This window comes from Desmodus rotundus, chromosome 2 (genome assembly GCF_022682495.2).
Source record: "Desmodus rotundus isolate HL8 chromosome 2, HLdesRot8A.1, whole genome shotgun sequence".
In the NCBI taxonomy this organism is placed as follows: Eukaryota; Metazoa; Chordata; class Mammalia; order Chiroptera; family Phyllostomidae; genus Desmodus; species Desmodus rotundus.
The window spans coordinates 102681265-102701084 of record NC_071388.1 but is presented as its reverse complement, the minus strand read 5'-3'; the positions used below and the strand labels follow the sequence as shown (position 1 = coordinate 102701084).

The following is a 19820-nucleotide window of genomic DNA, read 5'->3' as shown; positions in this document are numbered from 1 at the left end:
AAGTGTTGAAACACTTGAAGTTGTTCCAGAAGCTGCTTTCACTATCCTCATTTTATTTATTTCTTCTTTTTGATATTAATCTTTTATTATTATACCACTTAACAGTGGACTAAATTATTACTTATTGTTAGCACATGTATGAACATTATGACGGTGGTGGTTTTGATTAAATTTGCTGAACCTTGGTTTTACACCCCTTCCTCCCCCTGGGCTTTTTTCCTTCAGAGTAGTCCTTGAGCATCAATCAGTGTTTGGTGGTTTCTTCTAGCAAGTCTTTTGCTTCATTTATTTTGATTGCTAAGTATGGAGATCCACCTTTATCTGGGTGATTCAAAAGTCATGATTCTTCTGTGAGCTATTCTAATCATGGCCTTGCTAGCAGATGGGCTTATACCCAAAATAAGACTTAGCTTCTCGCCTACTCATTGTCTGTTCAAATCCTCCTTTATAGTAGAATGAAAGGCTCAGACTTGAAATCTGTGCAGTTTCTGTGATTAGTTGTTCTAGAGGTTTCCAGATCTGAAATACACAGTGACCTGCAAATGCAAAAGCTGCAACACCCAGTCCTACAGCTATCAAGCTTCTTGGCAGTCCCTGATCCATCTCCACATCCAGCCGTTTGGTCGAGGGCAGTGAGTACTCCACATACTGCAAGCCCTTGCTGGCAGGGTTGACTCCGCCACAGGCAACCATGGCAATGTGGATTCTTTTTTCTTCTTGTTCCAATTGGTTGTTTTTTGCTTCCTTATGTTCCAAATCATTGATTTGGTTCTTGGCATCATCTGCTCTACTGTTGTTTCCCTGTAAATTGTTCTTTATTTCAATTAGTGTATCTTTCATTTCTGACTGATTCTTTTTTATGCTATTGAAGTCCTCACTAAGTTTCTTGAGTATCCTTATAAAACAGTGTTTTGAACTCTGCATCTGATAGATTGTTTGTCTCCATTTTGTTTAGTTCTTTTTCTGGAGTTTTGATCTGTTCTTTCATTTGGTCCATGTTCCTTTGTCTCCTCATTTTGTCGGCTTCCCTGTGTTTGTTTTTATGTATTAGGTAGAGCTACCATGACTTCTGTCTTGGTAGCATGGCCTGACGTAAGAGGTGTGTCCTCTAGGGTCCAGTGGTACAGTATCCCCTATCACCCATGCTGGGTATTCACAGTGTGCCCATTGTATGGGCTGAGTACACCCTCCTCTTGTAGTTGAGCCTTGGTTGCTGTTGACAGGTCAGTGGGAGGGATTTACCCAGGCCAGTCAGCTGCAAGGACTGTGTGACCACTGAACATCAATCTCACCCCTCCATTGAGGATCAGTGGTGCAGGGGTATGGTGGTGGTGCTCCAGCATGATTTGTGTCTGTCCACTGGGTGCACAGGACCTGGGATTTCCCAGGTGGTGCAGGCCAAGGTCAGCCCCCATCTGTGTTTTGCCTGGGGCCCCTGCCTGAGCTATAATGCAGTCTGAGATGGCTGTTCCTCTTCTGGGCTTGGAGATTCCCATGCAAAATAAAGCTGTGAACCTAGGCTGGTTGCTGCTAGTGCTGGGCCTGGGGCCACTTAGCAAGAGGTACAAGGACTAGGGTCTCTCTGAGGCTGGCTGTTCCTTGTTTTAGAGAATTTAGGAAGTTGTGAAGCATGAGCCAACACCAGCCAATCATATGGAAAATTACAGTTAACGCTTGGGTGGGATTTCCAGGGTGGGGCCAATAGTGTTAGCCAGGTTGATAGATTCACAGATATGGCACCCATCTGCCGCCTCTGTGGTTCTATGGGGGGAGGGTTCTGAAAAGGTACAATGGCCTCTGCCTACCTGTGTGTCTGGGAGAAAGCTGTCCCCCAGCTCTCGCCTTTATGCCAGAAACGTCAGTTCCTCCCTATATGCCACTGATGCCTTTCAAGCTACTCTCCTGGTGCTGGAGCTCAGAGGGAGTGTGGCTGAGTAGTCTGTGTGTGGCTTCTTTAAGAGGAACTGCTTGGGACTCCAGAAGTTTCTTCCATCTACTTGATCCCTGCTGGTTTTTGCAGTCAGAAGGTATGGGGACTTACCTTCCTAGCACTTTAACCATGGGCTGGGGGGCTGATATGGGGCTGGTACTCCTGTCTCTCTCAAGATATCCCTCCCAAATTTTTATCTACCACAGGTAGATGTGGGACCAGCCTGTTTCGAGTTTCCATCCCTCCTACAAGTCTTCATGGATATGGTTTCTTTAATTCCATAGTTGTCAGACTTCCATTCAGCTTGATTTCTGATGGTTCTGAGTAATGGTGTTCTACATTTTAGTTGTAATTTTCATGTGGTTGTGTGAGGAGGCCAGTCGTGTTTTATAGTTCAGAGTTCGTAATCTAAGAAGTGAGGATGGACTTCATGTTAAGTCACTGAAATTATATGCAAAATTTTGCATTTGTGATTTTTCTGCCTTTAAAAGAAAGGTCCATAGTCTGAATTGGGTGCTATAAAGATCCTCACTGGACCCTCTTTGATCAGGTTCATCTATGATAATTACCCACCCCTTAAGTACTTTGTGGTACTAATCTTTTCTCTTATGAAGTTGATGCTAAGTCCCTTCTACTCTTTAGAAGTTCATTGTATATTAACAGTTTCCTCCTTTCCCACTGGTTAACATTTCTTATTTCCAGTCCTAGACGTATCCATGGACCCCAGATTAGAACCTGTGTTTAGCTAGAGCTTCTTAAATTTTAATGGGCATACAAGTCACCTGGAGAACTGTTAAATATTCTGATTCAGTAGATCTGGAATGGCTTCTGCAATCTACCAGGTTTGTAGGTGATGCTGTTGCCAGACTACAGTTTGACTAGCATAGGGCTAGACTGTATATGTGCCTAGACTAGATCTCGTGCCTACCAGTGGGGATGCATAAGAACTCATTACGTTTCCTTTCGCACATTTGTTCATTTATTGGTTCATTCTTTCATTTTACCTGCAAACTGTAAATGCCAAGTATTTATCAGGACCTAAAGTACTTAACAGGAAAACAGTGATTGAGTGTAGGTCCTACTTTCCTTTAAGTAGGGGTGGGATTTTTTTTTTTAAGATTTTATTTATTTTCAGAGAAGGAGGGAGAAAGAGAGGGAGAGAAATATCAATGTGTCAGAGAAACATCAGTCTTTGCCTCTTGTATACCCCCAGCTGGGGACCTGGCCTGCAGCCTGAGCATGTGCCCTGACCGAGAATCTCACCAGCAATAGTATGGTACTCAATCCACCTTGCCACACCAGCAAGGGCAATTTTTGGTCTGTTTTTTAAAAAAAGTATTAAATTTGGTTATGTTGACTTTGAGTTGGTCGTACATAAAAAGGTGCTCAAAGATTAGATGGATGACGTACCTGTGGGGCATCCAATAGACAGTTCATCTGGACTGTCCCTCATTTCTGTTAATGTGAGCTATAGCTGCATTGACTGTGATTGTTATATTACACATTTGGCTTGTTACACCTGTGTTGGTGGTGGCAAGAACAGCATCAGGTGTTAGACTGGTGGTGTCACACTGGACGTTGGTTCTGCAACCTTGGTATTTGAGTTTCGGCAAGAAAAGAATTTAGAGCCAAGACTCAAACTGTAGGAGAAAGTTTATCTAGAAAGTCACAGATGTAGAAGTGATCTGTAGCAAAAATGGGCTTAGGAAACAAGTTACAGAGACAAAAGAAGGGCCCTTGGAGCTTAGGAGATTGAAAGGTAAAGATACTGGGCCTGGGGGGAAGATGAGGAGGGAAGAGGTGGGTGTGCTCCTGGAGGGAGACATGCTGTTTCCTCCATCCTAAGGGCTTTTAAGGGCAGGGATTTTATGGGAGGTCCCAAGGGAGGATCTTAATAGACTAGTCATAGGCTTTCCAGTTGTGTCCTTTCCAGGCGTGTCCTTTCAGGGTCATGGTGATTGTTGGTGTCAGTGCAGGGGGTCATTAATCAATGCAGCCTTTCCTGAGGACAGCTCTATCTTGACTTGTCTGTTTTTTCTGCCTTTTGGGGCCAGGAGCTGAAACACAATTGAGGCTTAGATGTTATCTCCAGGAGTAATGCTTAAGGAAGTGGTTGTGCAAGGGCTTGTACCAGTGTCTCAGGAGGCTATTCTCCTGCCCTTTATTCCCCCTATAAGAGGGTCTTCCATGTGACTGGTGACATGCAAGGAGAGGAAAGGTTGGGAGGGTTCGAACCCTGATGGCAGCCATATGAAGGGGGGGTTCTAAACTGCTTGACCAGAGATATGCTAGGGGAGGAAAGGTTACACGGGGAGGCGAGGGCCTTTTCTTTTAAGTTTTGCCCATTGCAAGGCACCTGGGACTTTCAACCCCGGTGCTCTTCTGTACCTGGCCCATCAACCTTGCTTGGCTTATGTCTGTTTGCCTACCACACCTGTAACCCACCAAAACTCCTAGATTTTCTTATTCACATAAAGAACTGGGTTTTGGATATGTTGAATTTGAAGTGAGAGAGGTATATAAAAGCAGAATTGTCTTGAAAGCATTAGAAATGCAGCTTTAGAGCTTATATTGTAGCTAGAGATGTTAAAAAACAATTTTGTAAACAGCAAGGAACTAAAAATGTTTAACTGTTGCTTTTACTTTTTGAGAGTAGTTAAACATAGGAGGAAAGAAAATTATCAGAGGTAGTCCTGCCTATTTTATTTAATCATAACTGTACTGGTTACATAGATGATTTACATGTTTGTTTTTCTTCTTTGGCAACATTTAAAAATGTGACTTTTTTCCTTCTAGTACCATAAGCATATAATTTGATTATTTTCAGAATAGTATATAAAGTAGTTTTAAGGTTTTTTAAAAATATATATATTTATTGATTATGCTATTACAGTTGTCCCATTTCCGCCTTCACTCAACTCCATCCTGCCCACCCCCTCCGTCCCACATTCCCCCCCTATAGATCATGTCCATGGGTCATACTTATAAGTTCTTTGTCTTCTACATTTCCTATACTATTCTTACCCTCCCCCTGTCTATTTTCCACCTATCATTTATGCTATTTATTCTCTGTACCTTCCCCCCTCTCCGTCCCACTCCCCTGTTGATAACCCTCCATGTGATCTCCATTTCTGTGGTTCTGTTCCTGTTCTAGTTGTTTGCTTAGTTTGCTTTTGTTTTTGTTTTAGGTATGGTTGTTAATAAGTGTGAGTTTGCTGTCATTTTTACTGTTCCTATTTTTTATCTTCTTTTTCTTAGATAAGTCCCTTTAACATTTCATATAATAAGGGCTTGGTGATGATGAAGTCCTTTAACTTGACCTTATCTGAGAAGCACATTATCTGCCCTTCCGTTCTAAATGATAGCTTTGCTGGATACAGTAATCTTGGATGTAGGCCCTTGCCTTTCATGATTTGGAATACTTCTTTCCAGCCCCTTCTTGCCTGTAAGGTCTCCTTTGAGAAATCAGTTGACAGTCTTACAGGAACTCCTTTGTAGGTAACTGTGTCCTTATCCCTTGCTGCTTCTAAGATTCTCTCCTTCTGTTTCATCTTGGGGAATGTAATGATGATGTGCCTTGGTGTGTTTCTCCTTGGGTCCAGCTTCTTTGGGACTCTCTGAGCTTCTCGGACTTCCTGGAAGTCTATTTCCTTTGCCAGACTGGGGAGTTCTCCTTCATTATTTGTTCAAATAAGTTTTCAAATTTTTGTTCTTCCTCTTCTCCTTCTGGCACCCCTGTAATTTGGATGTTGGAACGTTTCAAGATGTCCTGGAGGTTCCTAAGCCTCTCCTCATTTTTCCGAATTCTTGTTTCTTCATTCTTTTCTGGTTGGATGTTTGTTTCTTCCTTCTGGTCCACACCATTGATTTGAGTCCCAGTTTCCTTTGCCTCACTATTGGTTCCCTGTACATTTTCCTTTGTTTCTCTTAGCATAGCCTTCATTTTTTCATCTAATTTGCGACCAAATTCAACCAATTCTGTGAGCATCCTAATTACCAGTGTTTTGAACTGTGCATCCGATAGGTTGGCTATCTGCTCGCTGCTTGGTTGAATTATTTCTGGGGCTTTGATCTGTACTTTCATTTGGGGCTTTTTTTTTTCCCCTGCCTTGGCGCGCCTGTTACATAAAGGGGCGGAGCCTTAGGTGTTCACTGGGGCTGGGTGACTGTGGTCCCTGTGCTGTAATGCTGTACGTGGGGGAGGGGCTGAGAGGGAACAATGGCGCCTGCTCCACTCTCTGCCGATTTCAGTCACTCCCTCTGCTACCCACAATCAAATTGGGCCCCTCTGGTGCTGATTTTCGAGTAGGTGGGCTTGTGTACACTCTAGGCCCCTGTGAGTCTCTCCAACAACCTCTCCTGTGAGGCTGGGAGTGTCTCCTGCTGCCACCTCAACCCCCAGGGGTGTTTTCAATCTGAGGTTTGAGACTTTATTTCCCCGGGCTGGAGCCCTGGGTTTCAAGGTCTGTTTCTCTCCCCCGCTGTCCCTCCTGGTTTATCTATGTTGAAATGTGGGGTCACGGGGTCTGCTAGCCGTTGCACTGCCTGCCCCATTATTTCCACAATCTGCCAGTCCCTAGGTCCCGCTGAGTTGCCACGAGTCCCGTCCGCCCTGGCTGCCCGTCCCGCACCCCCCTACTGGTCTGGACCAATGTTTCTTCTTTATCTCCTTGGTTGTTGGACTTTTGTGCAGTTCAATTTTCTGTCCGTTCTGGTTGTTTTTTGTTTTTAAATTGTTGTTTTCCTTCTTTTGGTTATGCGAGGAGGCGCAGTGTGTGTACCTACACCTCCATCTTGAATTAGGTTTTTTTTTCTTTTCAGCTGTGGTACAGTTGATGATATTTATCAGACATCCTTTACATAGCAGAAAAATTGAAAACAACATGAATGTCCAGGAAAATGGTTTTAAAAAATTATAAGTTGCCATTTGAAACAATGTTTAGAACAAATTATTTTAGTAATATGGGTAAATACTGTTAAATTGAAAAAGCATGATATTAAGTTGTATATATTATGGGATCTCAGACACAATAAAATGAGTAAATGAAAAAAGAGTAGGAGGAAATATATCAACTTATGTCATCTCTTGGTATTTGGGATTATAGATTGTTTTGTTTGGGGAGGCAGCAAAAGTTATACTTAGAAACTTTGTTTTTGGCAACCATTTTTGTTTAAGTGGTTAAAACTTTTATTTATTGATTTTAGAGGGGCGGGCAGAAAGAGAAAAACATCAGTTTGATGTTGACTTAATTTTGTATTCATTGGTTAATTCTTGTATGTGCCCTGACTGGGGATAAAACCCACAACCTTGGTGTATTGTACGACACTCTAACCAACTGACTACTGAGCCAGGGCTAGCAACAATTTATTTAGCACAGCTTAGCTGTGGTAATTATAATAACTTTACATACCAATAGCATACAGGATAGTATGCAATAAAGAATATCTCTTAATAAGGCAAATAAAGAAATACTATACTTTAAACAAATGACAGATTAATCACATTATTGTTCTGGGTAAGGGGCAATGAAGGAATGAAGTCCAAAGTTGGTATGAGGTGTATCTTTTTATACAAGGCAGAGTTGGTAACCAACCAAGAGCTGATTTCCAGCTGCTAGTGCAAAAGTGAAATTCCTCTGTTGCTAGAGCATGTTGCTAGGAACAAAGAAGCTGGTGTTGATAGGCAGGTTGACTTCCTTTGTGGGGCCACTGAGCCATTGCCCATAGCGGGAGGTAATGCCTTAAGGGACTTCAGAGATTTTTGGTTAGTGAAGAGTCACCTCACCCAAACTGAACTCTTAAATAGTCCTCACAAACTCAGTACTTATGGTCTAAATGTCCCCTTGCCATAGTTGCTTTTCCACACATTTTTTTTGTTCTTTTTTATCCCTGCCTTTTCTTTTTTCTTTTCTTTTCTTTTCAAAATTGTACAACCCCCGTCATTGCTCACAGTCCACTGTGGTAAGGAGACAGAGCAAGGGTTTGAGGCTGCAGTTTACTCTGGCGTGGGAACACTATGACAGGCTGACAAAGGCCTACCATAAATCCATTACCATGCTCTCCACACACTTTTATTGATGAGTCCCCAGTGGGGCCCTTCAGCGGCTAGGCTGCTGAGATACTTATCAGGGGCATTAGGTGAGATGATGGCATCCTGAAATAACTTACTTCATTTGTATAGCAAAACAACTGTTTTTTTGTCTTTGTAAACAAGTGGATTAAAACAACTTCACTTAAGTCATAGAAAAGTGAATTTAAAATTGTTAAACTATGCTCGCTGGTGTGGCTCAGTTGGTTGTTGTCCTGTACATGAAAAGGTTGTAGGTTCAATCCCCAGTTGGGACACATACGAGAAGGCAGCCAATTGATGTCTCTAATTGATGTCTCTCTCTCCACCCACTTCTCTCTCTCTAAAACGCAATGAAAAAAATTTCCTCAGGTGAGGATAAAAAAATACCATATTTTGCCATGAATAATGCATACGTTTTTGCCCAAAATTTTGAGGGAAAAATAAAGATGTGCATTATACATGGGTAGTGCTGATTCCCTATCTATATAAATATTTTAAATTCTTTTATTTATGTTTAAGCATTAAAAGCATAACTCTAGAAAGCAATAATGATATCCTTATGCAGAATAATACACTGGAATATAGTAATCAGTTTTGTTTCTAAATATAAATAAATAAAAAATTGAGTTAAAAGTTAAAATGAAAGATGTTTTTTTCCTGAAAGTTTGGGTCTAAAACATGGGTACGCAGTATACACAAGAGCACATTATACTCAGCAAAATATGGTAAATAAAATACAGCCGTAAACCATTGCACTACATAAATCGATTCTCCCAGTTTGCTATAACATACACATGTAACTTTTGTAAAACGGAATTTTTACCTGGAGCATTTCAACAGAATAATTTGTGATTTTTAGTAAACTTTCTGAAAATAATTGAAATCTCTCTATGCACCTAATGGTTTTGTACCATCATCTTTTTGTGTTAGCATTATACAGTGTCGTGTATGTTCATCAGAATCATCTGTGTGGTGTTTAAAAATGTATGTGTAGCTCTACCCCAGAGATTCTGCCTAAGTAGATCAGGAGCAGGGTGAGCACCCATAATTTCTAAAAGCTCCACAACTGGTTTAAATAGGCACCCTTACAGACCCCGAGAAAGTCATCTGTAAGTAGAAGCTGTTTTGTATGATACTTTGCACTTGTCAGCAGCAGGTTATCAATCTTTGAACTAACATTTTATAGCCTTCCCTTGCATTTGGTTGTTAAACTTAAGGGGAAAGCAGCATTTGAGTCACAGAAAATAAATCCAAATGTAGATGCTATACATTTTTAATAGGTAGTTAGAAAAAAAAACCTTGTAAAAGATTGTATTTACTAATAATCCATATCTAATTCAGGATGTTTTTGGTTTTATCTTTTCCTTGCTAGTGAATGGAGTGCCATAGAAAAAGAAATGGGGGATGGACTGCAGAGTGCTGGTCATCACATGGACGTGTAAGTACCCAGAGAGTATGAGGTAGAACCGAAGGTGAAGTCTAGTGGTAAAGTGTTAGTGACTTCTGTTCTCCTGTTACCAAGTTTTCTGGCATTTATATTATGCTTTGTGTAGACAGATCTGTCTTAAAGATGATTATCTCAGGAGTTGCAAGGTTAACTTAACATTTAAAAACCAATCAGTCTAACTCATATGTTAGCAGAATAAATAAGAAAGTCGTATGTTTATTTCAATACATGTAGAAAAAGCATTTCAGCATTAATTCACAGTAAAAATTATCAAATCAGGAATGAAAAGTATTACCTTAGTCTGAAACGTACAGCTAATATTGTACTTAATAGTGAAATATTGACACTTTCTCATAAGGTCAGGAATAGGCAACATTGTCTGCTGTTGTGTTAGAGGTGCTAGTTGTATACCATGAGGCCAGAAAATCAATCTTAGAATAAATCTTAGAAAGGAAGAAGTAAAACTGTCTCTATTTGTACTTAACAGTATCTTTAACATTAAAAGACATAAAGAATCAGCCCTGGCTGGTGTGGCTCACTGGATTGAGTGCCAGCCTGTGAACCAAACAGTTGCTTGTTCGATTCCCAGTCAGGGCACATGCCTGGGTTGCAGTCCAGGTGTCCAGTAGGGGGCGCATGAGAGGCAACCACACATCGATGTTTTCCCCCTCCCTTCCCCTCTGTCTAAAATAAATAAATAAAATCTTTGGGGGGAAATACATAAAGAATCAACCAAAAATGTTATAGAACTAGCAATATATAAAAAAATTACTGTTTTTATATTGTAGCAACTGGAAAATAAAAATTTAAAAACAATACTATTTGCGATAGCATCAAATCAGAGCACTTAGAGATTAATTTAATGAAAGATATGAAAGACCTCTAGACTGTAAACTTTATATATAAACATTGTTAAGAGAAATTAAAGAAGACTTAAGTGGGGAGAGAAATCATGTTCATGGTTTGGAAGACTCAGTAATATTTATATGACCATTCTTCTGGATTATATGCCTAATCAAAATTGCAGTGACTTTTTAACAGAAATTGATAAGCTGATTCTAAAATGTATATGGAAATTCAGAGGATCCAGAATAGCCAAAATAATCTTGAAAAAAATTTTGGAATAAATTACCTGGTTTCAAGACTTAGTTATTTACCGAGATAGTAAGGTATTGAGATGAGTAAATTGATGGAACAGAATAAAGTGCAAGAATAGACTTACATTTATTTAGTCCCTTTCAAGAAATGATTCTGGAAATTAACTAGATATCTGCATGGAGGAAAAAAATGAGCCTTGAGGCATATTTCATACCTTATATAAAAACTAACTCAATTTGGACCATATGCATAAGTGCAAAATTTAAAATTACAGCTTTTAGGACTTCCAGCCAAGATGTAGGCGTAGGTATACAACACTGTGCCTCCTCACACAGCCAAAGGAAGGACAGCAACAATTTAAAAACAAACAACCAGAACTGACAGAAAATCGAACTGTATGGAAGTCCGACAACCAAAGAGATAAAGAAGAAACAACCATCCAGACTGGTAGGAGGGGCGGAGATGGGCAGCCGGGCACAGAAGACTTGAGACAAGGTGGCGGCTGGCAGACCCAGTGAGGTGGTGGATTGTGGAGTGGGGTGGGGAAAGCTGCAGCTAGCCGGCCAGACAGCAGCTGGTGGACCGGGTGACAGACCATGCAACCCACAGTTCCAAGGTGGGGAAATAAAGCCTCAAACCACTGATTGAAAACACCTGTGGGGTTGAGGCAGCAGCAGGAGAAACTCCCAGCCTCACAGGAGAGTTCCTTGGAGAGACCCACAGGGGCCTAGAACTTACACAAACCCACCCACTCAGGAAGCAGCACCAGAAGGGCCCAATTTGATTGTGGATAGTGGAGGGAGTGACTGAAAGAACTGATCAAAGCTCCAGAAAAAATACAACTAAGCGACAAAGAGATAGCCAACCTATCAGATGCACAGTTCAAAACACTGGTAATCAGGAAGCTCACAGAATTGGTTGAATTTGGTCGCAAATTAGATGAAAAAATGAAGGCTATGCTAAGAGAAACAAAGGAAAATGTACAGGGAACCAATAGTGATGGGAAGGAAACCCGGACTCAAATCAATGGTGTGGACCAGAAGGAAGAAAGAAACATCCAACCAGAAAAGAATGAAGAAACAAGAATTCGGAAAAATGAGGAGAGGCTTAGGAACCTCCAGGACACCTTTAAACGTTCCAGCATCCAAATTATAGGGGTACCAGAAGGAGAGGAGGAAGAACAAAAAATTGAAAACTTACTTGAACAAATAATGAAGGAGAACTTCCCCAGTCTGGCAAAGGAAATAGACTTCCAGGAAGTCCGGGAAGCTCAGAGAGTCCCAAAGAAGCTGGACCCAAGGAGAAACACACCATGGCACATCATAATTACATTACTCAAGATTAAAGATGAAAGAATCTTAAAAGCAGCAGGACAGAAGGACATAGTTACCTACAAAGGACTTCCCATAAGACTGTCAGCTGATTTCTCAAAGGAGACCTTACAGGCAAGAAGGGGCTGGCAAGAAGTATTCCAAGTCATGAAAGGAAAGGACCTACATCCAAGATTGTTCTATCCAGCAAAGCTATCATTTAGAATGGAAGGGCAGATAAAGTGCTTCTCAGATAAGGTCAAGTTCAAGGAGTTCATCATCACCAAGCCTTTATTATATGAAATGTTAAAGGGATTTATCTAACAAGAAGGTGATAAAAGATATGAACAGTAAAATGACAGCAAACTCACAGTTATTAACAGCCATGCTAAAACAAAAACAAAAGCAAACTAAGCAAACAACTAGAACAGGAACAGAACCGTAGAAACGGAGATCACATGAAGGGTTATGGACAGGGGAGTGGGAGGGGGAGAGAGGGGGGAAAGGTACAGAGAATGAGTAGCATAAATGGTAGGTAGAAAATAAGACAGGGGGAGGGTGAGAATAGTATAGGAAATGTAGAAGCCAAAGAACTTACATGTATGACCCATGGACATGAACTAAAGGTGGGGAATGTGGGTGGGAGGGGTGAGCAGGGTGGAGTGGAGTGAAGGGGGGTAATGGGGCAACTGTAATAGCATAATCAATAAAATATATTTTAAAAAGTAAAAAAGAAAAAAATATTATAGCTTTTAGTGGAAAACAGGAAAATATTGTTGCTACCTTTGAGCAAGCAAAGATTTCTGAAAGAGGACATCAGAAGAAAAAAATAGTGGTAAATTGTTCTTCATCAAAATTTAAAATTTTGCTTATCAAAAGGCAAATTGATCCTATGGAGGGGGAAGAATGTGGGAGTTACTGTTCAGTGGTTACTGTTTTAGTTGGGGAAGATGGATGGTGGTGATGGTTGCACAACAGTGTGAATGTACTGGACTGATCTGGCCCTGGCCAGATAGCTCAGTTGATGAGAGCATGGTCCTGATACACCCATGTTGCAGGTTTGATTCCCAGTCAGGGCACATACGAGAATCTACCAGTGAATGCATCAGTAAGTGGAACAACAAATGGATGTTTCTTTCTCTCTCTTCCCCCGCCACCCCACTTCTCCTCTCCTTTTCTCTCTCTCAGGTCAATTTAAAAAAATGTGAATCTATCTTAATGCCACCATACTATACACTTAAAAATTCTTAAAAAGGGCCCTGGCCAGGTGGATCAGTTGGTTGGAGTGTCATCCCATACACCAAAAGGTTGTGGATTTTATCTCTGGTCAGAGCACATACCTAGGTTGTGGGTTTGGTGCTTGGTTGGGGTGTATACAGGAAGCAACTGATCGATCAACTTCTCTCTTTAAAAAATCAATAAACATATCCTTGGGTGAGGATTAAAAAAATGTTTTTAAAGACTTTATTTATTTCAGAGAGGGGAAAGGAGGGACAAAGAGGGAGAGAAACATTAATGTGTGGTTGCCTCTCATGAGCCCCTATTGGGAACTTCGCCTACAAACCAGGCATCCACTGGGTGCCCTGAGTGAGAATAGAACCAGTGGCCCTTTAGTTTGCAGTCTGACACCCAATCCACTGAGCCACACCAGTCAGGGCTACAATTTTTTTTTTTTAAGGTAAATTTTGTGTTATGTATTTTTTACCACATACATGCAAAAGACACTATTAAAAAATGATGAAGAGCAAGTCACAGGCTAGGATTAACCATTTCTAACCTTAATATGTAAAGAACCACAGCTCAGTAATAAAAATTTTTTTAAATAAATTTTATCTAAGTATTATTTTTCTGTGGGCCATGTTTCAGCTAACTGCCTACTTTCAACCAGTTTGTTAAGAAGTCTTTTGTTTCATTGACATTAACTCTTCCAGAATCATAGGGTTATGAGCTAAAGGCAGTTTTCCCTACTCAAAGCAGTGATTCTTAGAAGATATTCCACACTCTACAAATGCAAATTTGTAATTATAGAATATGTAATTTGCTACTTTTATAAATTCTATAAGCACATCACTTTTTAGTGAACCTTAACTTAGGTTTACTTATTTATTTTTAGAACTTCAGTAAACTTTGTTTGCTTACCTACAGGTAGAAGCAGGCCTAGAGACAGTATTTCTTTTATTCCCATGCTGAGGAATCAGAGTTAATTTGGAAAAACCATGACCATTATACTGTGCAGAAGTAGTAAATGGCATGACCCATGTCCTTACAGAATTTACAGTGATCAGAGAAATAAAACCAGTACTTGAGATAGTACTTTAAATTTTACATTGTTGGTAAGAGATCAGAAGTAGTGTGAGGAATAGGGAGTTAAGTAGTTTGTCAAGGTTTCCTAGAGGTGTTCAGGTTTTGTGCTTGTAGGATTTGGAGAAGCAGTGTGGAGAGCAATCACATTTCTGTGCAAGGAAAGATTCAGGTCCAGGAACAAGAGTGGTATAATAATGAGGGGTTGTTGGAATCAAAGCAGAGGTTTATTGAGAATTTGATTAAAATAAGGCTTCTGAAATTTTCTGTAATCCTTATTTGCTTAACTTTTCCTTTGATAGCTTTTTGGCATTACTGTATGTGGTTGCTACCAAGAACATTTGTGCACCAGTTATACTAAGCTGTTATTCTTTCTGCAGATTTTGTAGCCCTTTTATAATATCTTTGAACAAAATATATTAGTCTTAACAGTGCTGCTTAAGCTACCTGTAAGAAGGACCATTTTTTGGTTTGTTTGATTTTCTGTTTCCAAGCCATTGCTGATTGGAACATTATAGTAAAGTGCAATAAAATAGTGTCGTGGTAATTAGAAATTCCTATAAATATTTCTAAATGTTCTCACTTTTTGTACCTACCTTTGTTACTGATGGGTAGCAAATGGTCTGTGGACCACACTTTGAATAGCTTCTTTATAACGTCCTAACTGGTAAAAGTTACTTCTGCAGTGTTTTTTTAAAACAGGTATGCATCTTCTATTGATGATATTTTAGAAGATGAAGAACATTATGCAGATCAGTTAAAGGAGTATCTTTTTTATGCAGAAGCCCTACGGTAAGTATAGTAAGTGTTCCAGATGCAGCCCTCTGGCTGGTCAGTCTTCATACATGCTTCTCTAAAATAGCAATAGTGAGGTTTTTCTAATGAGCAGTAAAAGTTTTAATTGAACTCATTCCTCCAGGTATTGAATGAAATCTCTCTGTAAGCCTCTGTGTTACAGAGTGCTAGGCATAGACATTTAAGATAATCCCTGTCCTTGAAATATTACATTGATAAAACCTGTCACTCTCAGGCATCAGGTCTCCATATGTTCTTTGCACTTTCCTTGTTTGAAGATCAGAAGGAAAGAACAGATTGAGTATGTATGTAACACTATCTGTTACTAGGTTGTACATTGCCATTTTTATTCTGTAATTTTTTTGCACCTGCATATCTTACCTCCTTAGTAAGTTTATAAAACTTCTTAGTATCAGGACTCTGTCTTCTCTTTTTGTGGTATCTCCTAAGAGCCAAACAGAACACTCTGGTAGGCAGTCATATTAATTAAGAAGTTACCACATTTTTTTAATTTGTATTTTAGAAAAGTGAGTCACTTTCTTATGACAGGTGGCTTTTGTTTGTAACCACTTTTGGTAATTTCCCTGTCACTTTTAAAAACAGTATAAAAATTCTATTACAAAAAATAAAATTCTGTTAGTAAAACAATGGAGTACTATTTCTTTACCTGTCCAGTAGCTGGTATGAAAACATTATTAGCCTTTTTCCTTCTAGAGTTTTGAGTAGTAAGTAGTTTCACCAAGGTATTTTCAAGTTACCGAGGGGTAGAAAGTTGCTGAATACAGTGGGGTTTTCTGAGGCTCTTAAAAATTATGGGAAAGATTAACATGTATTGATATGAAAACATGTTCATGGTCTATACTTAAGTAAGAAAAGATGTGGAATCCCTGGGGACATGTAGATAATGTATTTGTAAATGTCTAGCTGAAGTCTGAAAGAATATGTGCCATCTATTAACATGGACTGTGTCCAGATAGTGGGGTTGGGGAAAAGACAGGGTTCTTGAAACTTTATTTTGTGCATTCCTGTGTTAGAATTTTGTTTTTACAAGGATTACTTTTATGATAATAAAAATTAATAGATGTTTCTAAATAAAAAAGAAGAAAGCTTTGAGACATTTTTAAAGGCTATTCAGTTGCTATATGAGATTATAGCATTAGTCTGTGTTATATAAAATATTTTTTATGATGTGATAGTTTGTATGTTTATTAAAAAAAATTTCAAGTATCTAGAAAACAACTTTTTGTTTTAAGTCATATAAGGTTTTTATGCTTAGGTCCTGCTGGATTTAATTTTTAATATTGGGCCAGTACATTTAAACTTGGCAATTCTGGGTACACAATTTATGACCCTGCCAAGACATTGTGATGCCTCCCCTGGAAAAAAAAATTAATATACTAAAAGAGAAGCCACAAAAATTAAATGGCAGCACCTTTCCCACCCCCTAGGGCTGTGTGCAGGAAACACGAACTTATGCAGTATGACTTGGAGATGGCTGCTCAGGACCTGGCATCCAAGAAGCAGCAATGCGAGGAACTGGCAACTGGGGTGAGTGAGTGTTTTCCATGTAGGTCTCTGGTATTATTGTAGCAAGCCTTGTGTGGAAGGAGCTGCAGCTGTAATACTCAGGATACCTATAGCTTTTACAGGGGAGTAACTTGGGGGCAACTTTATAATTCTTTGAGTTGTGATCTTGATGTAAAAACATGTAAACTGTAGTATTGTAAGATACTTTGCTAACTTTTCTCTGTGTAGTGTCATTTCTGATTAAGTTCAAGTGAAAAAAACATTATTTTGGGGGATTGAAATAATGACCTTTGTCAGGTTTAATATTACAAGATATATTGTAGAAATTTTAGTTTACTTTGTAAAGCTATACCCAGTTAGAATCTGTCCATCTCTCTACAAGGAGATTTTTGTGTACTTTATTCTTGAATGCGTACAGTGAGTCTTTTAAAGAAAATTCTGTACCTTATTGTATTAGATCTATTTTTTAAGGATTTTATTTATTTATTTTTCAAGAGAAGGGAAGTGAGGGAGGAAGAGAGGAAGAGAGACATTGATGTGTGAGAGAGCCATTGATCAGTTACCTTTCACACGCCCCCCAGATGGGGACCTGGCCCGTAACCCAGGCATGTGCCCCAACGGGGAACCGAACTGGTGGCCTCTCAGTTTGCAGGCTGGCACTCAGTCCACTGAGTCACACCCCACAGGGCTTAGATCATTTTTATAACCAGCTTTCTACTCTACTGGCTATCGTTGAAATAAATTTGCTATCAAAGTGAGAGTGCACAGTCTGGAAGTAATGAAACAGCGGCAGTGCTGCCGTTTGTAAGTCACTTCATAGCTAACAAGTATTTTAATGTTAAAGTGCTTATAGAGTTACTCACTTGCTACATGTATAAAACCATAGATTTATGTAGGAAAACACCTTTGACCATGAAATGGGTTTATACTAGGCTTAATCTATTATTAAAACTCAGGGGAAATTCCCAGTACATTTTCAGGGAGCTTGGTTCTCTGCTCTTACATGTGAAGGGAAAAGTGTTTCCCTTTGCAAACTGCAGAGAGTGAGGAGATGTTAACGCACTGAGGCTTAATGCTTGGGCATCCTATTTATTAAAGACACCCAAGTTTCAGTGTATTAAGCCGATTTTTTGTTTTGTTTTGTTTTTGTTTTTTAGTTTGGTTTATTTCTTTTTTTGGCCTGTTGAGTCAGAGTAATTTTGAAAAATATGACTGCTCATACGAAGGAATAATTTGCGTGCCCTGACTGGTGTGGCTCAGTGGGTTAGATGTTGGCCTGCAAACCAGAAGGTCACCAGTTTGATTTCCAGTCAGGGCACATTCCTGGGTTGTGGTTCAGGTCCCTGTTGGGGGCACGTGAGAGGCAGCTGATTCATGTTTCTCTTGCACAGCAATGTCTCTCTCCCTCTCTCTCTCCCTTCCCCTTTGTCTAAAAATAAATAAAATCCTTATTATTATTTTTTTTAAGAAATAATTTGCCTACTACTTCAGCTAGAAGTTTTCCATTCTTTTAAGAAATTTGGTTAGAGTTTTACCCTTTTTGTGGATTCCATATTATTCCAGGGTTAGCAGTTGTATTAGGAGCCCCTTGGTTATATGCTTATGGTGCCTCTGTCTGATCCCAGGGGGAAATGAGAAAAGTTTCATTTCCGTTTTTTTTTAAGTTTTTAATTGTGGTAAAATATACATAACATACAATTTACATCTTAACTTTTTTTAAGTGTACAATTCAGTAGTAATGTACATTCACATTGTGCAACCAACCTCCAGAACTGTTCACCTTGCAAAGTTGAAACTATACCCATTAAACATCAACTGTCAGTTTCCCTTTTGCCCTAACCCCTAGCAACTGCCATTCTACTTTCTGCCTGTGATTCTGACTACTCTAGGCACCGCCTATGAGTAGAATCAGAAAGTATTTGTCTTTTTGTGACTGGCTTATTTTCTCTTAGCATAATGTCCTCAAGGTTCATCCATATTGTAGCCAATGTCAGAGTTTCCTTCCTTTTATGACTGAATATTATTTTTTTGTATGTATATATCACATTTCGTTTATCCATTCATCTGTTTCTATATCCTTTTAGACTGTGAGAACATTTTCTTTGAAGGGAATGACTACGAAACTCTTTGGTCAAGAAACTCCAGAGCAGAGAGAAGCCAGAATCAAGGTGCTTGAAGAACAAATAAGTGAAGGAGAACAGCAGCTAAAGTCTAAAAATCTGGAAGGCAGGTAAAAATGCCGCGATGTCCAACAAAGCCAGTCATGTAGACTACATGGCAGATTGTTGCTTTATAACAATTCCCAGTTTCTTTGTATCTCTGGATATAGCATGTTATTCTAAAATGCAGTTATTGAATTCCTAAGAAATTCGAGTTATCAAAAATATGTTATAGAAGCAGTTGTTTTAGTATGGGGGAGGGAGGAAGAAAGAATTTTAGCTTCATAATATTATTTTGCTGCACTATTCATGATCTCTATCCTTTGCATATTCCCTCTGCCCTTTTTTCCTATCATTAAACGAAAGCCTGATCATTCTTCAGTGCCCTGCTTTTGTGTTACTTCCTTTGTGAAGCCTTCTGTTATCCTCACAGGCTATTGTAACATTTGGTTCATGCCACTGTAGCGCGGCAGCGTTGTCCTACTGGTTGGTCAGTTGCTCTGTGTGAGCGTCGCTGGCTAAATTACAAGCTCTTCAAAGCCAGTGACTGTCTTTTTTATCTTTATGTTCTAACATCTTGCATAGGCCTTGCTATGTAATTATTACATAAATGTTTCTAGACATTCAGTTTTCAAAGATCTGCCATCACTGTTTGGTTCATTTTCCATATTATTTTCGTATGTTAGTCATTGAGTAGACCAAGGCAGACAAAGAGAATGTCATTGGTTTGGAGGTACTTTTGTTAATTTTTAGAACTTTAGGCACCAAATAAGTCAAAGTAAATTTTCATGAATACAGTTAAAAACACAAATGCCTATTAGAAGTTTTAAAACTTAGTTGTCATTATAAGCAAGTACGTGATAAATGTGATACATAATCCATCTTGTCAAAACGAGTATATATTTTCCAGTGACCCCAAGCAGGCAACTTCATGTGGTATCTGTTAGGCTTGTGAACTGGTGCACTGAGCCAGCTCTATCTGTTTTATAGGAATAATTTGAAGCTGGAATTCTTGTGGCAAAAATATAGATTATTAAAGTATAGTAGAATATTTGTCTGCTTTTTCTCCCACTAATTTTTAGGAAGAGAAAAATAGATCTTACACAAGGAATAGTCTTTTCCTATGTATAGAAAAATAAAAACCAGCTCAAATGAGAACTGGTTATTTGAATTTATAAAATAA

The 19820-nt window shown here is 39.3% G+C and overlaps 1 protein-coding gene, 1 non-coding gene and 1 pseudogene across 2 annotated transcripts in view; 1 reads left to right on the top strand and 2 right to left on the bottom strand.

The window, feature by feature from the left end:
• Positions 1–19820, top strand: part of SNX4 (sorting nexin 4) — an 83382-nt gene that overhangs the window by 57997 nt on the left and 5565 nt on the right. The window contains exons 9-12 of the mRNA XM_024578001.4: positions 9373–9438; positions 14859–14948; positions 16400–16499; positions 18563–18708. Coding sequence (XP_024433769.1) covers positions 9373–9438; positions 14859–14948; positions 16400–16499; positions 18563–18708 — 402 coding nt within the window. The remainder of the gene's footprint in view (positions 1–9372; positions 9439–14858; positions 14949–16399; positions 16500–18562; positions 18709–19820) is intronic.
• LOC112320531 (dnaJ homolog subfamily C member 15 pseudogene) lies at positions 236–723 on the bottom strand (annotated as a pseudogene).
• LOC112320733 (small nucleolar RNA SNORA42/SNORA80 family) lies at positions 7854–7988 on the bottom strand. Its single transcript, XR_002976444.2, has one exon. It is a non-coding gene; the product is annotated as a small nucleolar RNA SNORA42/SNORA80 family (small nucleolar RNA).